This window comes from Pan troglodytes, chromosome 3 (genome assembly GCF_028858775.2).
Source record: "Pan troglodytes isolate AG18354 chromosome 3, NHGRI_mPanTro3-v2.0_pri, whole genome shotgun sequence".
Lineage (NCBI taxonomy): Eukaryota > Metazoa > Chordata > Mammalia > Primates > Hominidae > Pan > Pan troglodytes.
Genome location: NC_072401.2, coordinates 62,232,788 through 62,256,903, shown reverse-complemented (window position 1 = coordinate 62,256,903; position 24,116 = coordinate 62,232,788). Strand labels below are relative to the sequence as shown.

Sequence of the window (24,116 nt, the reverse complement as noted above, 5' to 3'; positions counted from 1 at the left end):
TACTTATATTTTTTAAATGGCCTGAAATTAAATTATCGGATTGCTTGTTCTATTCTGTGTAAATTTTAAGATTACAGAGCTCATCATCTTTTATTCTCAGATCTCAGGTGTTGTTTTATCACTGGTACATAAATACATATATATATATATATTTTGTTGTTGTTGTTGTTTGTTTGTTTGTTTTCTTTTTTGAGATGGGAGTCTCACTCTGTTACCCAGACTGGAGTGCAGAGGCACGATCTTGGCTTACTGCAACGTCCACCTCCTGGTTTCAAACGATTTTCATGCCTCAGCCTCCCAAGTGGCTGGGACTACAAGTGCACACCACCACATCCAATTAATTTTGTAATTTTAGTAGAGATGGGGTTTTACCATGTTGGCCAGGCTGGTCTTGAACTACTGACCTCAAGAGATCCACCCGCCTCAGCGTCCCAAAGTGCTGGGATTACAGGCGTGGGCCACTGTGCCCGCCTGTTTGGTACATATATTCTAATGGATCTGTATTTCAGCAATTCTGTACCATGAACTTTCTCTATATATACACTCTTCCTAGATAAACTCATTCAATCCTATTGATGAATATATATTGATTATATTGAAACTTATTTCTCCACGTGTGATCTTTCCTCTGACCTCCAGATTGTATACAACTGCCAAAACAATAACTATTCTGATGTCTTAACTGGTATCACAAACATAACAAACTCCAAAGAGAATTCAATTACCCCTGCTTAATCTATTCTTCCTGTCTTTCCTAACTCATTTTCCGCTACCATCATTTACTGGGTTGGGCCTGAAATCTAGGGATCTTCTTGCTTAAATCATTCCCCAATTTTCTCCATCTGAGACCTGTTAGCTCTACCTTCATAAGATATCTCAAACCTGATCACTTCTTACTATTTCAATCAGTACAATCTCAAGCCAAACCATCATCACATTTCACCTGGGCTATTTCAAAGACCTCCTAGCTAGTCTCCTTATTTCTAGTATTGCCCTTCCCCTTCATTCTCCATAAAACAGTCTAAATATCTTAAAATGCAGTCAGAAATTATTCCCTGAATTTGGACTACCCTTCAGTGGATTTCCTTTACTCTTAAAACAAAATTCAAACACCTCACTATGCTTGAGAGGGCCAATGTGTCCTGTCTCCCAATTATCTCTCCAATTTCAACTCCCACCAGTCTCCGTTTTCGCTTACTATCTTCAAGCCACACTGACTTGCTTGCTGTTTCGCAAGGCAAGCTTGCTCTCATTTCAGAGTTTTTACCTATTTCTTCTGCTTAGAATGTTCTTTCTTAAAATCTCGGAATAGTTGACTTCTTGTCACTTAAGCCTCTATTAAAATATTGTGTCACAAATACCACACACCTCATTCCTGATCACCCTATCAATAAAATGGCTACTCTTATCCTTAGGTTGCTGCCTAACTCATTAACCTGTCAGTTTCTTCAAATCACTTACCGTTAACTGTCTGCCACTACTACCAAAAAAATGTATGGTCTGTTAAAAACTCACTACTGTATTCCAAATACCTAAAACAGTACCAGGCATTTAATAATAATAGATAACCCTGTGCTACATACTGTTTTAAGTGCTTTAGATGTACTTATTCAGTTAACCCTTACAACAACCTTGTCCAAACAGTGGGCAAGCACTATTGCTATCTCCAACGAACAGATGGAAAAAAGAGGTTGAGGGAGGTTAACTTAAAATTTGCCCAAAGTCACAGAGCAGGCAAATGGCACTGCCAGGATCTGAACCCAGGCAGTCTAGCTCTTGACTACCACACATACTGCCTACTGTTTCTGATATTAGACATAAAGGCAACACTTAAAAAAACCTGTTAAATGGGATGGGCGCAGTGGCTCATGCTCGTAATCCCAGCACTTTGGGAGGCCAAGGCGGGCGGACCACCTGAAGTCAGGAGTTCGAGACCAGCCTGACCAACGTGGTGAAACCCTGTCTCTACTAAAAATACAAAAATTAGCCAGATGTGGTAGCAGGCGCCTGTGTTCCCAGCTACTTGGGAGGCTGAGGTGGGAGAATCGCTTGAACCCGGGAGGAGGAGGCTGCAGTGAGCCAAGATCCCACCACTGTACTCCAGCCTGGGTGACAAGAGCAAGACTCTGTCAAAAAACAAACAAACAAACAAACAAAAAAAAACAAAAAAAACCCTGTTAAATGAATAAATTTTAAAGGAAAAAAACTAATCTAAATATGCAAATCTGACAAAGTATACTTATTATAGTAACATATTATTTATAGCAGTGCTCGTCCCATTTTCACAGCATGGCCTTCAAAAAACGTATCTGTACTAAACACTGGCAAGCAGAGATAATTCCCAGGTACAGGGAACCAGTCTGGAGCATTTGGAGCTGAACCACTGTGAGAGCTGAGATCAATATACTGGCAGAAGTGCAGGCCATTCCTAGTTCTGAGAAGCTCTAGTTGTCAATTAAAAGATTCTAAAAACAATGCGATGGCGTCAAATTCAGGCTTGGAATCCAACTTTCTAGTCCTAGCATTGATAAATAAGCCAAAGAATTTGTAAACAAAGGTAATTAAAATGTTATCATTTATCTCACCAAACACTGGCACATATCAAATGATACCAGCTTCTAGCTAATTAAACGGATAGCTATTAAAAAAACTGATTCCAATTACCAAGGCAAATCAGAAGATAGCTGTGTTCTAAGAGATCACCTACCTAATAAAAAACACACACATACACAATATACCCTGTTTGGGCATTGTAACAAAATATAAAAATTAACAAAATTTGTTTCTTTTCTTTTTTTTGAGACAGGGTCTCTCTCTGTCACCCAGACTGGAGTGCAGTGGCACGATCTCGGCTCACTGCAGCCTCGATCTCTCTAGACTCAAGCGATCCTCTCATCTTAGCCTCCCGAGTAACTGGGACTACAGGCGTGCACCACCTAGGCCCAGCTAATTTTTTTGTATTTTGTAGAGACGCGGTTTCGCCATGTTGCCCAGGCTAGTCTAAGAACTCCTGAGCTCAAGCGACCCGCCTGCTTCGACCTCCCAAAGCGCTGGGATTGCAAGCGTTTGAGCCACTGCGCCCGGCCAAAATTTTTTATTATCTACTTTCCTATCATCTTATCCCTAGTACACTTTCACTTGCTGTTTTCCTTGCATGGCGGGGGGCAATAGGCCTGGTGGGTAAATGAGAATAAAAACGAGAAGAGCTGCAGTCTAACTAGCTCTGCCACTTAATGGCATGACTGGCACTTTTCAGAAAGTTGTGCCTCACTGGAATGTTTCAAAAATATGTAAAAATAATATGATCTATAAGACAATCAAAAACGCTTCAAATAAGGCGCGGGTTATATTACATAATATCCCTCCAGTCTGGCAGTGTTGGCAATGGCAGACAACACCATGAAACTGAAAGCATCCCTTCAGTCTGAAACTGGCGAAAAGGCTACAGGTTTACAAAGTCTCACATAAGCGAAAATAATACATCCATCACTTCTATCTTTGGCATGGTGTATTCTGACAGTGGTGGATAGAATGTAACCACTTGCTTTATTAATTATGAGATGATTGAAAGAGGAACTACTAACCAAGAAATTTGTAAAGGCCTAGCACAAATATGTTCCCCCTAATTTTACAGGGGCGGGAAAGACCTGAAGAACTTCAAAACCAAGTGGGAAATAAGAATGGGTAACTTGTGTATTTTTTTTTCCTGGCTTTTTTTTTTCTTCTTCCGAAGTCAACAAAGGCCTCAGGGTGTCCAGATTGCTACTGATTCATTCTTACCAAGTTCCTTCTGGTAATAGTTTTCAAAAGAGGATCTCAGTGGAGGTGCACAGTGGCGCTCCTAGCTTTCTTTTTACGGAAAGGAGGAAAGGTGCTTGGCACCAGTCGGGGAAGCTCACGCCAAGTGACCGAGACCAGAACTCGCTCTCGACCGGAGCCCCCCAAGTCTGGTGACTTGGAGGAAGGAGGATCCCGAATCCCAGCCAGAACTGAGAAAGCGCTCAAAGGTGCGGAAAGGGGACTTTTCCCTCAGGAAAGCCGGGAACAGCAGAGGCCCTAGCCCACGTCGCCACACCCACTCCGCGCGCGCCCCTCGCCTCCCAGGGCCGGCTCTGCTCGGCCCCGCGGCCTCTCGGGCGCCCCCAGCCCGCCGGAAAGAAAGAAGCAGAAACCCGGAGACTGGGTCCCACCCGCGACCCCTCACCTTCGCCCTTCTCGTCCTCTCACCTGCCAGTCCCCCAGGAAGAACAGGACGCCTCTTCCCGCTGATGGGCGGCCACAGGATCGGATCCTTCCATTGCCGCCTGAGACACCGCCGCCGGCTACTGGAAGGTAGGAAGGGGGCGGGACCGTGGGGGGTCAAGGGGCGGGCGGAGACGTCATCAGAGGGGGCGGGCCTGGGGAAGCTAGGAGCCCGGCAGCGCCTTCCCGTCAACCCTAGGGGCGTCCTGGTTTCCGGTTTGGGTGTGACCGCATGGCGTGCTGTGGTGCAGGTGGCCGAAGGGGGCGTTACTGTTGCGACTGCCATCCGCATCCGGCAGATGTAGATGGAACCAAAGTCCAGAAGTTACGCGTCACCCTTGCTCTACAGCCAAACATGCAGGACTCTAGTAACCCGCGAAATGATGGGATAGCGTTGCAAATCCTTAAAAGAGTCTTACGGTAAGAAGAGGAAACAGCTTTATTTTATAAATAAACTGAAGGCTGCTAATAGCTCCAGATTGTCGGTGAGGGGATACCACTTAAAGATGTTATACATTTAATAAATAATTTTGGGAGTCCACTACATGTGAGGCACTGCCTCAGATTTAATAGAATCATGTGACTTTTAGTGCCATAGATGTCGTTAGATCATCCAGTTTGGTCCCTTAAATTTGTGGGTAAGGGAAAGGAACTTCCGGTCAGTGCAAGTGACTTGGTCAAGGTTATAGAGCTAGTCACTGTTAGATTACCAGAACACATATCTAAGAAGTTCTCATATAATTCTTTTTCATTTACTTCCGTGTCACCTTTCTTAGAAAGCAAAAATGAGTTGGACACAATAACATTAGGATTTGTCTTTCACTAAATAACACAGTATATTTGAATAAACCTCTGCAGGATTTTTTAAATTAGCATATACTTTGACTTTGGGTATTATGTAATTTTCTGTGATGTATCATATTTTTAATTAGAAATTTTTCCTCTCATATGGAGATGAGGGTCCAGGCAAAACTGTATTATCCTTCGTGCCCTCTATTCTCTTCAAAATTGCACATCTTAAAATGCCTGGAAGCTTTATGTTGCTCACCTATGGCATTATCCGTGTTCCTCAATCCGGTTGTGAACCTTTTCCACATTAAAATGTTCTTGATCTGTGTTCTATTCTTTCAAGGCTCTGCTCTAGCACTAAGATAATGCTACAGGACTGAAGATAATGAAAAAGATTGAAGAAAGCAGAAACAGAACAAAAATCAGATTATTTCAAAGTTTCTTTCCTTGTAAAGGTTAAAACAGAGCATACTTCCTTATTATGCCCACTAGGTTAACTAGAATCTCCTGTTTTTAAAAAAAAAAAAACTGGCTCATTTTTTCAAAATCCACTTTAATTACATGGTGCTTAGCACAAGCAACTCCATTCTGGTTTGATCTGATGGGGCCTAGTGTAGAAGGCTAGGCCAAAACAATGGCCTGCCATTACCCACGCTTCTTCATATTTTAACATCCATGAATAGAGGATGCATTTTTAAAAAATAAATACAGAAAACGATGCATCTTAAAATTGAGGGCATGTTAGATTTGATAAAATATGGTGTGAATTATTTCAGGCATGTAACAAGCAACCAGATTTAACAGATTTTAATGTTTTGTCACGTATGTAAAATGGGAAAGAAAACTAGGCGATCACAGCTTTTTGACAGTGAGGCTTTATGTCATAAAAAAGTAGAATGACATATTGAGGAAACTTAAGGGAAAAATATGTAGGCCAAAGATTTTACATTCAGCAAAACTAACTCATATACAAAAGGTACAAACTGTTATCAACAATTGATATATCAATTTGGTGAGACTAGTGTTTTCATGAGCCCCTCCTTAATAATTAATTGGAGAAAGAGTGTCTGACAATCAGAATTATTACAGAAACATTGATCTAAGGATTGACTCGGTTTCTTTACAGCAAATCATAATCTGTTGCATTTATTAGCTTTTGTGTTTCTTGTAGTTTATTCTTTATTACTAATTCTCCTGAGTTCTGTCACCTCATTTCTGAGGTTTTTCTAATTCAGAATCAAGTTCTTCCATATCTTTTATCATTTCTCTAATGTCATTTAGCTAGTTTCAAAATAATAAATTGTTTTGTAGTGCATCTTTCAGGCATGTTTTTATTATCTTTGATGATGATGTTATATTCCTTATTCTCTCTTTTCACATAATAACTTTGCATGGATTTGAACTTGATGCTTTTTTTGTTGCTCTTTTTTTTTTTTTTTTTTTTTTTTGAGACAGAGTCTCGCTCTGTTGCCCAGGTTGGAGTGCAGTGGCGTGATCTTGGCTCACTGCAAGTTCTGCCTCCCGGATTCACGCCATTCTCCTGCCTCAGCCTCCCGAGTAGCTGGGACTACAGGCACCCGCCACGATGCCCGGCTAATTTTTTGTATTTTTAGTAGAGACGGGGTTTCACCGTGTTAGCCAGGATGGTCTCGATCTCCTGACCTCGTGATCCACCCCTTGGCCTCCCAAAGTGCTGGGATTACAGGCGTGAGTTGTTGCTCATTTTTATGTGAAATTGGTGTTCCTGAACTAATATGAGACAGGCTTTTTGCCCAATAAGCCTAAGTTTATCAGGAACAAAACTGTATTTCAAGAAAGTCAGGTATATTAGTCTGTTTTCACACTGCTATAAAGAAATACCCGAGACTGGGTAATTTATAAAGGAAAGAGATTTAGTTGACTCACAGTTCCGCATGGCTGGGGAGTCCTCAGGAAACTTAAATCATAGCAGAAGGTGAAGGAGAAGCAAGACATATCTTACATGGTGGCAGGAGAGAAGTGAGAGCGTGGGAAAAACTGCCACTTTTAAAACCATCAGATCTCATGAGAACTCCCTCATTATCACAAGAATAGCATGGGGGAACAGCCCCCATAATCTAATCACCTCCGACCAGGTCTCTCCATGCACACATGGGAATTACAATTTGAGGTGAGATTTGGGTGGGGACACAGAGCAGACCATATCATCAGGTTTACTGGCTCATTGCAAGGAGGGAGCCCACATTCCAGAAGAACCATGGGGTACCTCACCAACAGAGGAAGAGATAGATTTATTGTAGGAATTTGGGGAAGTATGGAGTTTAGAAGGAATTGAAATGAAGTAGTGCTTTGATAGACTCAAAAGAAAGCAAGGCTGTTTGTAAAGAATTCTACACTACATCTAAACTATTACTAATGGCAAAAACTGCAATTACTTTTGCACCAACGTAATACAAGACGGACCCAGGGTTCTGTTTTTTGAAAATTGCAAAGTTCTGCCTCTCAGAAGTGGAAACTATTTCTCTGTGTCAATGTGACTTTAGATATTCTAGCCAAGAGTGAGATATTTCAATCTTAATAATAGGATTTAAACAGCAGAGTTTTTGACAATCTTTTGATATTGTCGTAAATGCTCTATGATTTTAGAGAAAAGGGCATTGTGTGAGTAAAAAATCAGTTACTCTAAGGGTGTGTGTGTGTGTGTGTGTGTGTGTGTGTGTGTGTGTGTGTGTGTTTGAGACATTTTAAAGCATCTTCCAGAGAGAAATAGTATTTTCTGTTAATTTCACAGCTGGCTTTATTTATGCCTGTTATCCCATAGCTGATGAATGGCAAAGCAGATTTTTACTTTCTTATTCTATGCTTATTTGCTTTCTCACAGGTTTTGGGAAAACTTTTCTAATTTCAGAGAATTCCCTTTTCTGTTGCTTTTGTGTAATGTTCAGCAATATTATGGTTTTATTTCCTTTTTAAATTAATACATACATAATAAGCATATGTTTATGGGGTATTTTGATATTTGCGTACAAGGTATAATGATAAAACCAAGGTAATTGTGATATCCATCACCTCAAACATTGTTTATTTCTTTGTGTTAGGAACATTTCACATCTTTCCTTCTAGATATTTTGAAATATACGATAAATTATTGTTAACTATAGTCACCCTCTAGTGCTATCGAACACTAGAAATTGTTTCCTCTATCTAATTGTATTTTTGTACCCATTACGCAACCTTTTTCATCCTCCTTACCCTCAACCTTCCCAGCCTCTGGTAACCATCATTCTACTCTATACTGCCATGAGATCCACTTTTTTAGCTCTCACTTATGAGTGAGAATATGTGCTATTTGTCTTTCTATGCCTGGCATTTCACTTAACATAATGACCTCCAGTTCCATCTATGTTGCTTCAAACTACATGATTTCATGTTTTTGTATAGATAACACATTTTAAAAATCCATTCATCTGTTGATGGACACTTAGATTGATTCCATATCTTGGCTATTGTGAATAGTACTGTAATAAACATGGGCGTGCAGATACCTTTTAAATTTATTGAATTCCGTTTTTGGATGTATACTCAGGAATGGGATTGTTGGATCATGTGGTAGATCTATTTTTAGATTTTTGAGAAACTTCCATACTGTTTTTCATAGTTTCTGTACTAATTTACGTTCCCACCAGCAATGCACTAGTGTTCTCCTTTTGCCACATCCTCACCAGCATCTGTTATTTTCTGCCTTTTTGGTAATAGTAATCTTAACTGAGGTGAGATGATGTCTTATTATGGTTTTGATTTGCATTTCCCTGGTGACTGGTGATGTTGAGCATTTTTTCATATGTCTGTTGGCCATTTATATGTCTTCTTTTGATAAATGCCTATTTAGATCATTTGCCCATTTTAAAATTGGATTATTTGGGGGTTTTTGCTATGGAGTTGTTTGAGTTCCTTATATATTCTGATTATCAATCTCTTGTATGAGTAGTTTTCAAATATTTTCTTCCATTCACTGAGTTGTCTGTTCTCTGTATTGATTGTTTACTTTGCTATACGGAAGGATTTTAGCTTGATGTAATTCCGTTTGTCTATTTTTGCTTTGGTTGCCTGTACCTTTGAGGTCTTACCCCAAAAATTTTTGCTCAGACCAGTGTCCTAAAGTATGTCCTCAATGTTTTCTTCTAGGAGTGTCATAGGTTCAGGTCTTACATGTAAGGCTTTAATGCATTTTGATTTGATTTTTGCCTATGATGAGATATAGCCATCTAATTTCATTTTTCTGCATATGGATATTCAGTTTTTCCCAGCACCATTTATTGAAAAGACTGTCCTTTCCCCAATGAATGTCTTTAACACCTTTGTTGAAAATAAGTTGAACTTTACTGAATTTGTTTATCAGCTTCAAGAGTACTTTGATGAAGCTTTTAGGACTTTTTAAAAAGTGTAATATGTTGTCTGCAAACAGGTACAATTTCACTTTCTCCTTTACAGTTTGAATGCCTTTTGTTTCTCTGTTCTCTACATGTTCTCTCTTCTGTTTCATTGCTCTATGTGTATGTTTTTATACCAATACCATAATCCTTTGTGGTATATTTTGAAGTCTACTGTGATGCCTCCAGCTTTGTTCTTTTTGCTCAGGATTGCTATGGCTATTCATGGTCTTTTGTGGTTCCATATGAACGCTAGGAGTTTTTTTTCTATTTCTGTGAAGAATGTCATTGGAATTTTGATAGTAATTGCATTGAATCTGTGGATGACTTTTGGCATTGTGGTCATTTAAAAAATATCAGTTCTTCCAGTCTGTCAGCATGTGATACCTTTTCATTTTTTGTGTGTGACCTCTTCAATTTCCTTAATCAGTGTTTCATAATTTTCCTTATAAGAATTTTTCATCTCCTTGGTTACATTTATTTCTAGGGTGTATTACTCCATTTTCACACTGCTGATAAAGACGTACCTGAGACTGGGCAATTTACAAAAGAAAGGTTTATTGGACTTACCGTTCCACATGGCTGGGGAGGCCTCACAATCATGGTGGAAGGTGAAAGGCACATCTTACATGGTAGCAGACAAGAGAAGAGAACTTGTGCAGGGAAACTCCCCTTTTAAAAACCATCAGATCTCATGAGACTCATTCACTATCACTGGACAGTACAGGAAAGACCTGCTCCCATAATTCAATCACCTACCACTGGCTTGCTCCCATGACAAGTGGGAATTGTGGGAGTTACAATTCAAGATGAGATTTGGGTGAGGACACAGCCAAACCATATCATAGGGTTTCTTTTTTTGTAACTATTGTAAATAAGATTGCTTTCTTGATTTCTGTTTTCACTAGTTTCTTGTAGATATATAAAAACGCTACTCATTTTTGTATGTTAATTTTGTATCCTGCACTTTACTGAGTTTTTTAAAATCAATTCTAAGAGTATTTTGATAAATCTTTAAAAGCTTTCTTTATATAAGATTATGTTGTCTGCAAACAGGGACAATTTGACTTTCTTCTTTACAATTTGAATGCCTTTTATTCTTTCTCTTGCCTAATTGCTCTGGTTAGAACTTCCAGTACTACACTGAATAAGAGTGGTGAAAATGAATATCCATGTCTTATTTTAGTTCTTAGAGGAAAAGCTTTCAGCTTTTCCCCATTTAGCATAATCTTAGCCTTAGGTTTATCATATATGGCCTTTATTGTGTTATGTTCTTTTAAACCTAGTCTATACCTAGAAGATTTTTATTATGAAGGGTGTTGCATTTTATTAATACTTTTCCAACAACTATTGAAATGATTAAGTCATGTTTTTTTTTATTTTTTGGGGGGGTGGGGTAGGTTGGGATGGAGTCTCGCTCTGTTGCCCAGGCTGGAGTGCAATGGCGTGATCTCGGCTCACTGCAAGCTCCTCCTCCCGGGTTCCAGCAATTCTCCTGCCTCAGCCTCCCAAGTAGCTGGGACTACAGGCATGTGTCACCATGCCTGGCTAATTTTTGTACTTTTAGTAGAGATGGGGTTTCACCATGTTGGCCAGGCTGGTCTCAAACTTCTGACCTCAGGTGATCTGCCTGCCTTGGCCTCCCAAAGTGCTGGGATTACAGGCATGAGCCACTGCACCCAATTGATTAAGTGGTTTTTGTCCTTCGTTTTGTTGATGTGATGTATCATGTTTATTGATTTTCATATGTTAATCCATCCTTGCATCCCTAGGGTAAATTCCACTTGATCATGGTGAATAATCTTTTTAATGTGCTGCTGGATTCAGTTTGCTGGTATTTTGTTGAGGATTTTTGCATCTATGTTCATCATAGGTTTTGTCCTATAGTTTTGTTTTTTTGTTGTGTCCTTGTCTGGTTTTGGTATTAGGGTATGCTGGTCTCAGAATAAGTTGAAAGAATTCTCTCCTCTTTAATTTGAAGAGTTTGAGAAGAATTGATATTAGTTCCTTAAATGTTTGATAGTATTCAACAGTGAAGCCACCAGGTCCTAGGCTTTTCTTTGATGGGACACTTTTTGTTACTAATTCAATTTAATTACTTGTAGTTGGTCTGTTTGGGTTTCCTATTTGTTCTTGGTTCAAACTTGGTAGGTGTAAATGTCCAGGAATTTATCCATTTTCATTAGGCTTGCCAATTTATTGGCATATAGTTATTCATAATAGTCTCTAATGATCCTTTGTAGTTCTGTGGTATCAGTGGTAATGTCTCCTTTTTCATTTCTGATTTTTAAAATTTGGGTCTTTTTTTTTTTCTTGGTTAGCCTACCTAATTGTTTTTTAATCTCAATTTGCTTTATTTCTGCTCTGGTTTTATTATTTATTTTCTTCTACTAGTTTTGAGGTTGTTTTGTTCTTGCTTTTTTAGTTCCTTGAAATGCATTATTAGGTTTATTTGAAGTCTTTCTATTTTTTTGATGCAGGTGTTTATTGCTATAAATAGCAATATATTGCTTTTTTTCAATATTCTTTTGCTGTATTCCATTGGTTTTGGTATCATATGTTTTTATTTTCATTTGATTCAAGAAATTTTTAGATTTCCTTTCTAATATCTACATTGATCCATTGATCATTCAGGAGTATGTTGTTTAACTTCCATGCATTTGTATAGTTTTGAAAGATTTTCTTGTTATTGATTTATAGTTTTCATTGTGGACAGAAAAGATACTTGATATGATTTCAATTTTTTTATATTTTTTGAGACTTGTTTTGTGGCCTAACATGTGGTCTATTCTGGAAAATTTTCCATGTGCTGATGAAAAGAATGTGCATTCTCTGACTGTTGGATGAAATGTGCTATAAATGTCTATTAGGTCCATTTGATCTGAAGTGCAGTTTAAATTAAATGTTTCTTTGTTAATTTTTGTGTAGATGATCTGTCAAATGCTAAGAGCAAGGTGTTGATATCCCCAATTTTTATTGTATTGGAGTCTATCTCTTCCTTTATATGTAATAATATTTGCTTTAAATATCAGGGTGCTCCAATGTTGGATGCATATATATTTACAATTGTTATGTCTTCTTTCTAAATTGATCCCTTTATCATTATATAATAACCTTGTCTCTTTTTGTTGCTTTTGACTTAAAGACTGCTTTATTATATAAAAGTATAGCTATTCCTGGTCACATTTGGTTTCCATTTGCATGTGGTTTAGTCAATTTTCTTACTGCTATGAAGAAATACCCAAGATTGGGTAATTTATAAAGAAATAGAGGTTTAATGGACTCACAGTTCCACATGGTTGGGGAGGCCTCACAATCATGGCAGAAGTTGAAGGAGGAGCAAGGGCATATCTTACATGGCAGCAGGTAGGAGCACATATGCAGGGGAACTGCCCTTTATATAACCATCAGATTTCATGAGATGTATTCACTATCATGAGAACAGCATGGGAAAAATCCATCCAATGATTCAGTTATCTCCCACCAGGTCCCTCCCGTGATACATGGGGATTATGGAAGCTACAATTCAAGATGAGATTGGGGTGGGGACATAACCAAACCATATCATTCCAACTCTGGCCCCTCCCAAACTTCATGTCCTCACATTCCAAAACCAATCAGGCCTTCCCAGCAGTTCCCCCAAAGTCTTAACTTATTTCAGCATTAACTCAAAAGTCCACAGTCCAAAGTCTCATCTGAGACAAGGTAAGTCCCTTCTGCCTATGAGCCTGTAAAGTCGAAAGCCAGTTAGTTACTTCCTAGATACAATGGAGGTACAGGCATTGGGTAAATACGCCCATTTCAAATGGAAGATATTGGCCAAAATGACAGGGCTACAGGCCTCATGCAAGTCCGAAATCCAGCGGGGCCATATGGGTCTGCAGCAACCTCAATTCTTGCCTCTTCAGAAAAAAGAATTTGACTGAGGGGCATAAGGCAGAAAAAGAGACCAAGGTAAGTTTCAGAGCAGGAATAAAAGTTTATTAAAAAGCTTTAGAGCAGGAAAGAAAGGAAAGTATGCTTGGAAGAGACCCAAGTGGGCACTGAGAAGGTCAAATGCAGTGTTTAACCTTGATTCTAGGACCTTATAGGCTGGCCCTCCTTCCCATGTCTTGCACCCCTTTCCCATAATTCTTCCCTTAAGGTGAAATGCCTGGATGTGCAGTGCCCTCGTTACACTTGGGAGGTGAGCACAAGCTGTGTGTTTAGAAAGTTGTTTGTATGCCCATTTGAGGCTTTCCTCCCTTTTCTGATGTTGTGCCCCCGGAAGCTCATGTTCTACCATTTTGTCTCTTAATGCTCATGCCCGGGAAGTTGCTTCTCACTGGCATCTGCATTCAGTGACCACTTTAGTGCAATAGGTTTGGACCATCAGGAAATGGCCTCTCCCTGGTGTCGGATGCCAATGTTTTATAGTTACAGAACATTTTAAAATGTATTATTTTTACTCCATACTCCTGAATTATTGAGTATTAGCACAGAAAGGATGCTTGACCATCATCTAAATGTTCAACTCCTTTGTTTCACAGAGGATGACCCAAAGACATTAAATGGCTTGAATAAATTCACATAATTGTAGATGCAGAGTCAAGACTAGAACCTAGTTTTCTTCCTAATCTAGTGTTTTTCTAGTATATTATGCCAGACATATTATGTTCAAAAACTGGAACATCTGTTTTGTGGTTATCAAAAAGATTAGGAAATACTGAGTCCTGAGGTCAGGCCTTCATGAACACAGTTGGAGAGCAGCTGACCTTTCGCATTTGAAGACTGGCTTCTTTGCCCAAAGGTATTGTAGTAACATTTGAACGAGTTGGAGGCAACTAATTAGAACCCAGAGGGAATTCCATCGTAAAGAAAATAACCCTTTCAATAAATGTGAATAATTATCTACTTAAATTATCTATAAATTAGAATATGTGTGCCATACACAATGTTTATATACCCACCAAATTCATATGTTCAAACCTAATTCCCAGTGTCATGTGAGGCCTCTGGGACATGAGAGCTTAGAGAACTCCCTTGCCTTTTTAGCCATGGGCAGGTGAGAAGACAGCTGTGTATAAATTAGGATGTGCACCCTCATTAGACACCGAATCTGCCAGTGCCTTAACCTTTAACTTCCCAAACTCCAAAACTGTGAGAAATAAGTTTCTGTCATTTATAAGCCACCCAATCTATGGTAGTTTTTTTTTTTTTAATAAAATAGCTCTTTTTTTATTCACTTTGATTTGGATCATTGGAAATATTCAACAATAAATAAAACAGAGCAGGGGATGAGGAAAACAGGATATTGCTAACATCATTCAAATGCATCCCAACCAGTGCTCAGCTTCACAACAACACGGAGAGAGGTGAGGGAGAATAGAGAGCAAATTTTAAAACACCAACAGCCAAACACACAAGACTGCACAGAAGAAAAAGTGCTCAAGAAACTTTGGTTTTGAAGGGAATTCAGTGAAGGGAAACGACTGTGTAGGAGGAAGGGAATAAACCCATAATCACCCTAAGAGGCAGGGGCTTGGAGGGGGAGGCCCTGACGCAGGCTATGGTTAAATCTGACATCCCGGAGCTCAGAACGTGCAACCGATGGCAGTTTTGTACTAGGAAGAAGCTGAGTGATGAGGCTGGGTGATGGTATCACCTGATAGGCTGGGAGGGAGAACAGGAGGTGCAAAGGCGGCTCACTGTCAGTAGGAAATTCAGTGCTCTTTTGATAAGAAAAAAAATCGGTAATGTCCTAATCCTGACAAGCTGAGATGCTGCTTTGCCTGTCTCTGCCTTTTCTTCTAAGTCTTCCTCCTTTTCTTTGCACAGGTGTCAGGTAGCACCCCAGGGGTGCAGGAGCTGGTGTTTTCATGGCAAACAAGAAGAGGGAGGTTGACTCTATATCAAAACTGGCTAGCCCGGTCCATGGGGCAGGATGATCCTGGTGGCATGCAGTCACATTTGCTGCAAACCAGATGTTCATGATGGATATAATGATACCCCCAGGGCTTTTCATAGGGGCGAGGACAGGTGCTGGTTCCTGATGACACATGCCTGGCATCCAGTGATCTTTAGCTGGACGGTGGCCCCTCAGGGCGTGGGCTTCCCTGCATAAAGTAGTTTTGATCCTAACCAGGTGAGGGAGAGTGAGTTCTTTTGGTTTCTCTGTTATTTGTTTTCAGATTACCTCAAAGCAAACATCCCTGTTCTAAATGTTCTCTGTGGTTTTATTCCACCTTTGCCAAGAAGCCAGAGTCACATCCAGGTGGGACTGGCCTCTAGCATGGCTTTCTGGCCACATCAGAGAATGGGATTCCATCAAAACCTCTCAACAAGCCCTTTCCCTAAAGAATCACCCAGATCTTAACTGCCCTCTCCACCTTCTTGACTTTTTTTTTCTATTTTACATTCTATTTTCTCATATCTGGCTTTTCTCTCTAAGCCTAGCCAAATGCTTTGCTGAATGATGCTAGGACTAGCCAGAGTTTTAAAAGGCATTCATCCATTTATGAACTTTCTTCCAGCCCAGGATCCCTGCAGAGCACCGGAGGTTATAAATCTGCCCTCCTTTCTCCCCTAAAAGGTGACTGAGGGGAGGGGAGGGGCATGTAGCTCCAGCTATAGCAAATCAGTACCCTGACTCACTGGGGAGACCCAGGGGGCTGGGATGTTGCTGACACCTCATGGGCCACCTTGTCAGCCTATCTTTGTGGCTTCAGGTTCAGCTCTGGGTGCTGCAGGCAGGGACCCGTCTACTCCCTGCCTGAGCCCAGGGCCGGTCTCCAAGGAGCTCTCTGCCTGCAGAGTAGAAAGAGCCCTAGGCTGGGATTCAGGGGCCTGAGGGAGCCCCTGCCACTGCCTGCCCAACAAGAGTGCTCCTCATTCTCCTGCTGACAGCATGCATGGTGCCCTTTGGCTAACACTCTTGTCTAATTCCCAGCCACCTTCACCCCAGGGTTCCATTTGGTTTACGCCAAACTGGTGCATTTAGTTCTGGCCACAACAGTTGGCTTTTATTCTGTTAAGTGCCCATTGCTAAGCCAATGAGACATAAGAGATGTCTGCTGGGCTTCTTTTATGTCTCATAAGAGAAATGCCATCTCCTGCACTGGAGGGTGTGAGAAGGCAGAGACAAGAGCTTGCCTAGGGCCATGCAGGCAGCCTGCGGACACAGCTCAGTGCTGAGAGAGCAGAGGAGAGTCGGACACCTCCATTCTGGTTACACTTTTTCCAGATGCTGCATGGAGACTCGCTGGGAAAGCCCGCCTCCAGACAATTTAAACATGGTGCCAGGAACACCCCGTTGTTGCTGAAACTCTGACTTGTGCTATCTGTCCCAGCCAGTTCCTGATTGCCAGTCACTTCCCTCCTTCGTACTCCACCAGGAAAAGGCCACGCCTCCCCATGCAGCAGTGGCCTTTTAGGAAACGTGCTTAACAGGATAGGTGGTTTTTCTGATTAAACATCAGTAACTAGAGTCAACAATCACTGTCCTCCCATGCCTGGCACTCTCCACTCCTCACCCAACTGCAATGTGGCCTTGCTTTTCTTATCAGTAAAATGGGAGAGCTGGATTTGGGGGCTGGAAGATATCTCACAGCTTGACCATCCTAGTGGAACGGAGGGAGACCAGACAGAGAGCAGACGACCGACCCAGGCAGCATCCGGCTCAGACACAGACATATCTTCATTTCGAGGGACCTATTCTTACTCAAAAAAAACCCAGAGAAGTCGATTGCTCAGCCTGAGCCAGTCATCCCTAAATGGAGTCAGCTTTTAGAAGAAGAGGAAGAGTTCAGGAGACAGCATCGCTCTTTGTATCAGTGTTTGACTAGCCAATCAACAAACGTTTGCTGAATTCTTCACGTCATACATGTCTGTGAGCTCTGCCCTTTGAGGATGTCTGTTGTGAATGATGACTCATTGATTACCAGCCTTTATCAGAAAAAAAAAAAAAAGTCTTAAAAGTTTTGGAGGATTTTAAAGCTGAAACAGGTTTTTTGTTTGTTTGTTTAACACTTTCCACATTCTGAACCCTTGAGAATCTAATAAAAGCTATGGAACCTCTCTCCAGAAAAATGCTCATATGCAGAGATTCAGAGAAAAAACCAAACTTAGCATGCAACTTCCAGGGACTCTTGTGAATGGCCTGAAGCGACCTTTACCCATGACTGGTGTCCCCAAGCTCCTCCCTCCCAGTGTGCAGAGGGGGTTTCCCTGAGCCTGGGAGCACAGGCCCCATGCCTCCTTCACACTCCACCAGGAAAAGGTCACACCTCCTCAAGGCAGCAGTAGCCTTTTAAGAGATTATTATTTTTTTTTAAAGAAAAGTGGTTTTTCTGCTTAAACATTAGTAACTGGAGCCAACAATCACTGTCCCCACCATGCCTGTCACTCTTCACTCCCCACCCAGCAGCAATAAGGTTTCATAGAGTTTTGGAGACTCCTAGCCTGAGAATGAATTCCAGTCCACAGTGAGGATTCCAGTCCACAGTGAGGAAGAAGGAAGGTTGGGTTGGAACGGGAGGATGCTGTGGACATTCCACAAACTATCCAAGCCCTAGATACCCCCAATATCCCAAGTCCAAGGACTCCTACAAACCTTCCTTAAGCCTCCCTATTTCCCAGCTGCTGGGTGAGGCAAGCTTCATTAAAACACCAGGACCACCAACAGAGCCACAGTGCAAACAATGTCAATTGAATTTTTAAAAAATCAATCAATAATCAGGAAGCCTAACGAGGAAAAGAGAGTAGTTGGGGAGCGAGAAGATGAGGTATGTGCCAGTCGCCATTCCTGGGATGTCCCTGGCCCAGCCCCCCAGTGACAGCCCCAAGGTGGCCAGCAGGGACTTGACCCTGAGCTCAGGCCCTTGGGGAAAATGCTGCCGGAAGCCTCCTGTGTGGCCTTGTAGGTTAAGGGCACCATATTGAGTAGTCTTGAGAATGAGAATGTATGGTCCCATTCTGACGCACTGCTAGGGGGCGCTGAATATCCTCAGAGCTTTGTTCTAATTCAGGTGCCAGCTCAGGAAACCAGAAAAGATGTTTCCAGCTACGGAGCAAGTGGGGCCACTGGTGGGGGTCCCTTTTCCCAAGTAGGGGCTTTTGCCTTATTTCAGCCAATACATGCTTTTCTTCCCCAAATACAAAGGCATATGGAAGTGGTCAGATCTGCTCTTGCCACGATTAGAGCCATGAGACTGATTATCCAAAGGAATAGCTGCTTGGGAAGAGGCATCTTCAGGAGTTAGAAACATGGTGCCAAGTTTTTTGTTTTTTTTTCCTTTTTTCTTTCTTTCTTTCTTTTAGAGACAGGGTCTCACTCTGGGCTGGAGTGCATTGGTGAGATCACAGCTCACTGCAGCCTTGAACTCTGGGTACAAGAGATCCTCCCACCTCAGCCTCCCTAGTAGCTGGGGCTACAAGTGTGTGCCACCATGCCTGGCTCATTTTTTAAAAATATTTTATTTTTGTAGAGACAGGAGTCTCACTATGTTGTCCAGGCTGGTATTGAACTCCTGGGCTCAAGGGATCCTCCTGCCTTGGCCTCCCAAATTGTTGGGATTACAGGTGTGAGCCACGGCACCTGGCCTCAAGTTTTTGTGAAAATCTTTGGGGTAGAAGCCTCTGGTGGCACTTAAATGAGCTTTGGGAAGAAGGGGATGACAGGGTTATCACGCCAAGGGAGAGGCCGGCTTCATGCAAAGAAGGGCAGCATCTCGCCCCCAGCGCGGACACTGCCCAGCGTTTCTCTGTGCTGGAGGTAATCACCACCCAAGTCTCTCTGCCAGTCTTCCTTGGGAAACCATGCTGTCTCTCAGAATATGGGCGTCTTCCACATTTGTTCCCCAATCCCACCCCAGGAGCCAAAATGATTTTAATGTGTGGAGGTTGAACCTTTTCCAGCGTCTCCCCAGCCCTGGGGCAGCAGTTGGGGGACGTTGTCCCCACCCAAGACAGGTTTTGAGACATGCTCCGCCATGCTGGGTAGTGACCTTGCTGAGTAGATGCTGCCAACGGCTGGGTGCAAGAGGCTGCAAGTGGCACTCGGGCACACACCTGAGGCTGACCCTCCAAGCTCCCGGATGGACTGGCTCTGGCAAGATGCTGGGGCTGGAAACGCAGAGGCATGATGGTGCATCCATCCTCAACCCTTCACTGTGTCATCTCCCCTTGAAGATCCGGATTTTATTGATGAAGCCAAGGTGGCCGTCAGGTTAGACTCAAAGCCTGCATCGTGCACCCCCGTCTTGTGAAAAGACCCCGCGGACAGGTTTTTCTCTCAGTAGTGGTGTCAGTTCCCTTTGCTGTCTGCTCAGAAGCTATACAAGTCTACCTAATCGCAGACATGCATTGAGAAGATGACCGAGACGATGCTGGTGAGTGGGTACCGCCTGTGGCTCTGCAGCCAGTTGTCGAAGACATACTTGATGAAGGCTGGGTGGTAGATCAGGATCTTATCCTGTTTCACTCTGATCTTCACAAGGACCGGGGTGTAGGTGTGGGAAATGGCAGCCGTGGTGGTGGTGCTCACCACCCACTCCAAGTTCATGGTCTTTAAGGGCACCAGGACCATGCTGACATTGTCCCCCAGCTCCCGGAAGCTCTCAGGGTACACCAGATGGTGGGCGGTTTTGCTCCCAGCATCAGCTTTAAACCCTGCCGTGGGTGCCTTGTTCATCCTGAGCATAAAATTGTGACTGTTTATCTCAGGCCTATACGACAATTGCCTCAGGTTGCCCGAGTTGCCCATGACAGCACAGTGCCAGCAGCCCACCGACCTCTTCTCCAGCATTGGGTCCACATTCCCAGGTACTGCTCTGAATTCCTTGATGGTATTTTTCAAGATATTGGGCTTCTTCTCCTGCTGGAGCCTCAGCCACCATTGGTAGGTGTTGTCCTCCAAGAGCGCATTCTGGGCAGTCAGCAGCAGCTGCACGATCTAGTTGAACCTCTTGTCGAACCAGGCTGAGAGCCCACGCTGCCTGATGCAGTGGGGGCAAGTGCAGGGCCTGTGCTTGATCAGTCTCTTCAGGTTCTCCAAGAGCTCCAGGACCATCTTCTTGGGGAACCAGGTGGTGGCCACCATGGCGTGGGAGTAGTTCAGGAAGGAGGTGAGGAAGATGAAGAGCATGAGGAAGGTGAGCACTTTCAGGGTCCTCTTCCGCAGGGTCACCATCTTCACTGTCCTGATGGCGACCTCCCTGCAATGGTTGGCAGGAACTCCCTCCTTTTCAGAAAATAAAGTAGCCTATTCTTCTGCAATCCTTAAAGAGCTGATGATGTCTCTTGATAAAGCTTTAACCAGTGATTTCCATTCCCATCCGAAGAAGCTAAGAGGTAATTAACCTCTGTGACAGTCCAGGCTCTCTCAGGAGTGAGGACCTTGAAGGAAGGGTCTTGGTATAGCAGGGAGGGAAGCTGTCTCTGCTGCCCTCCTCCGAGTGTGGTTTCTGATGATCCTTAATTAGGGCTTTGTCTTTCCCATGCTGTCACCAGAGACATGGTGGGTTATATGACAAGCTTGATGAAGGCCACAGAAGGTTGTCTGTCATTGGCTGTGTGACTTTAGTGGAGTCTCTTAACCTCTCTGAGCCTCAGTTTCTTCATCTCCATAGGCTGAGTGACTGTCCATCTCAGGTCCCCAAATGGAATTGTCCTGGCCCAAGCTCAAAGCATTTGCTCACTGCAGCTCTTGCAGATGTTAATTTCCTCTCATTGACATTTCCAGTTAGAGAAGGTGAAATCTGAAAATGGTACCAGCATGGCTGGAGACACGCTGGAGTTTCTGGGATTTGGGCATAAGGGAGTTTGGAGTAGATAAAAGGGTGAGTGTCCCGGATACTTGCCCCCTTCCCAGCTCACATCGCTTCTTCCTTCTCTCTCCACTCCTCTTCTTCCTCCTCCTCCTCCCTCCAGTTTAGGGGTCTTTGTCTTTGCAAAGCGTTGAAACTGTCTGGCACAGTGGGCTCCACTGGCAGAGACTGGAGCTGGGGAAGTAGGGAGGCAGGGTGAGGGTGGGAGAGGGCTCAGGAATACCTTCTCCTGGTTGTAGTGGGAGTGAAAGGTGGGGTGACTGGGGAGGGGCCGCCTTCCCTGGCCAGGGGCTGGGAGCAGGGTGTAGTTTGTTATAGCAGCCTAAATAGACTAAGACCATGTGCATATCACATTTTCTAGGAATATTTTTGAAAACTTGCATGTAGAACAGTAAGAGAAATTATCATAGACTAACAATTGAAATATAATTCTCCAAGACTTTAAAAAAATAAATATTTTAAATTAAATCTTTAAACAATAAAGCATAATTATTAATATTTGATTGTTGGAAAGTATACACAACATTTTCCCCTTTGTATTAACATAAATATTAGCTTATGATAACAATACTCACTTAAAGTCCTTTAGGCACTTGGGTATAGAAAATAAAATATAATTTTACTTTACTGCTACTTATAAGAGAGTAAGCAAAATTAGATCTGGTTACTCTATTTTCAACACTGTTAGCATTACTGACCTAAGAAAAAAAATACTCTTAATGTATATGTCTAGATAACTTTTTAAGTTCCATGATAGTTAAAATGGGAAAAACTTTATTGATTGTTAAGATTCAAACTCCTTTTAGTCTGTTCACTGAGATACTAAATTTCAGGAGACAGAAACCAAAGAAAGATGAAATTTCTTTTTAGGAGGCTTAAAGGACACAAATTCTGGTCCAGGTAAGAATGAGTGTTTGGTGTCTGTTCCCACCCCTAGCCATCACACTGAATGCTCCCAGCCCAGAATGCTGGTCACTGTGTGGCCAGCAAGGCCTGCATGTGCTACAGATGCTGCTCCCAGCCAATGCAGAGTGCTGCTTGTAGATGACAGCATCAGTCTCCCTCATCAGATCTGAGGATAGGATGCTGCCATCTTAAAGGACCTCTAAAATTGCTTCCTGGATGGCGCTCTCTGAATCATCAAGATGAACAAGGGGTTCCTTATACAGATATTGAATGTTGTTTTGATGATAAGACTATCTATCAGTGCTTTTGATGCATTTCAGCCAGGTGATTAAGGTGGATGCAGCTGCTATTATTATGTTGTTGAAAATGTCATCTAGATGTTTTTAGAGTTCAGGGTAAATCTCGATGAATTTATCTGCATTAATCACGTCACCAGAGGTTTTAAAAAATATATTAATAATTTTGCATGGAATTAACTAAGTCAGTTGAGAATATTCTTCCAGGGTGGTCAGAATTTGAGGTATCAGTATTCCCTACTACACTTCCTGTATCTGTTTGACCAACAGGACCTCGCAGCTAGGGAGCACCCAGAGGCAGGACACAATGGCTGTCCGCCCCACATGCCTTTGCAGATGTCCTTTATCACTGTCTCAAGGTAGCTGTGAAACTGCCTTTGGGAGGTGATGGTGTCCTTTGGCCTCAGCAGCACTTTGGACAGGATGGAAGAAAGTTTTAGACACATCTGCAGGTCTCTGGCTGGCTGGAGATAGGCGTTGGGTGTGGGGACCAAGTGTTGTGGCACTTCTTTTACAACAGAGCCTGAGTGACAAGTACGTTGAGCTGCATAAGTTCTGCAGAATAGATGGTCCAGTCGTTGTGTGATGTGGTTGACCACATCTGTGTATTTCCCACAGAAATCCTGGCTGACATTGACTTCTCCACTGCAACCATCGAGTTCATTGTCTCCTAAACCTTGCCATGGAGGCCTGTGGCACCTGAGCCAGCCATTATCATCACCAGCACTTCCATGAGCTACAAGCTGGACCCACTGCAGTCCTCCTGACACACTGAAATCAGAGCCTGCACACAGAGCAGCAGATGCTTCAATGTAAAGGTCATTTCCAGGTCCTTGACAGGCGTGCATCTGGGCCAGATCCATGGCAATAACCTTCAGGTTGAGGCTAGAGGGCTTCAGATGGGCAGCTTCGAATGACAGGAGCAAGGACCAAGAGGCCGGAAAGGGAGGGTGACATTTTCAGCATCTATAAGATCAACTTTAGAAATATTTGGGGGTTGACAAATTCCCATCAAGCTCTGTGGATCTTGTACAACTGCTCACCGCCGGCTTCTCATCAGCACATGATTGGTGCAGGGTTCTGAGGATGATTTTGAGATGTTCCCTGATGTGGTCTTGTGAGGAGATTTCATGACAGATGGCAGGAAGCTTCGTGGAGAGATTTCTGAAGACACTCCTGAGCTCCCAACAGCGGGCAACTCTCTTGCAGAGGATAGTGGGGTGGAGGGTAGAAGAGAGGCAAAGTCAGGTTTGCCCTTCAGATCCCCTTCATTCTCCTTTTGCCACTGTTAACCAACTTTTGCTTACAATTAGACACCAGTTTTCGGCAGATGAAATCTCTCTGATTTCAGGCATTTTGTCAATTAAGCTGCTCAGCAACAATAGGATAAACTTATGAAAAGAAAGGAGTAGCAGTCCCACAGACAAAGCATCCAGCCCCTGCACTGAGACAGTATAGGGAAGGGACTTGGTCCTGGCAGACAAGACAGATAATCAACATCCTAGTGGGCCTCACATATGTGGGCATATTCTTTTCCATACCTTCTTGTCTCTTTTAACAAGCTAACCCCAGTCACAGTAGCAGAGAGAGGGTCCATCCTAACTTAGCTGACCAGGCTGGATTCCTAATCATAAAACCAAAAAAGGAAGAACCTAACCATTTATCTCTTT

The 24,116-nt window shown here is 42.6% G+C and overlaps 1 protein-coding gene and 1 pseudogene across 3 annotated transcripts in view; both read right to left on the bottom strand.

The window, feature by feature from the left end:
• UBA6 (ubiquitin like modifier activating enzyme 6) overlaps nucleotides 1–4,384 on the bottom strand; it is an 84,723-nt gene extending 80,339 nt beyond the window's left edge. For 2 of the 3 annotated variants that reach the window (XR_010156586.1, XM_001164227.7), the window contains exon 1: nucleotides 4,228–4,384. Coding sequence is in view for 2 of the 3 variants with exons in the window: in XM_001164227.7 (XP_001164227.2) it covers nucleotides 4,228–4,298 (71 nt within the window). In the remaining variant the exon portion in view is untranslated. The remainder of the gene's footprint in view (nucleotides 1–4,227) is intronic. The other variant, XM_016951633.4, reaches the window with a different exon arrangement.
• A 15,207-nt stretch (nucleotides 4,385–19,591) lies between these two features.
• Nucleotides 19,592–20,607, bottom strand: LOC471227 (CMP-N-acetylneuraminate-beta-galactosamide-alpha-2,3-sialyltransferase 1-like; annotated as a pseudogene).
• Nucleotides 20,608–24,116: the final 3,509 nt, after the last annotated feature.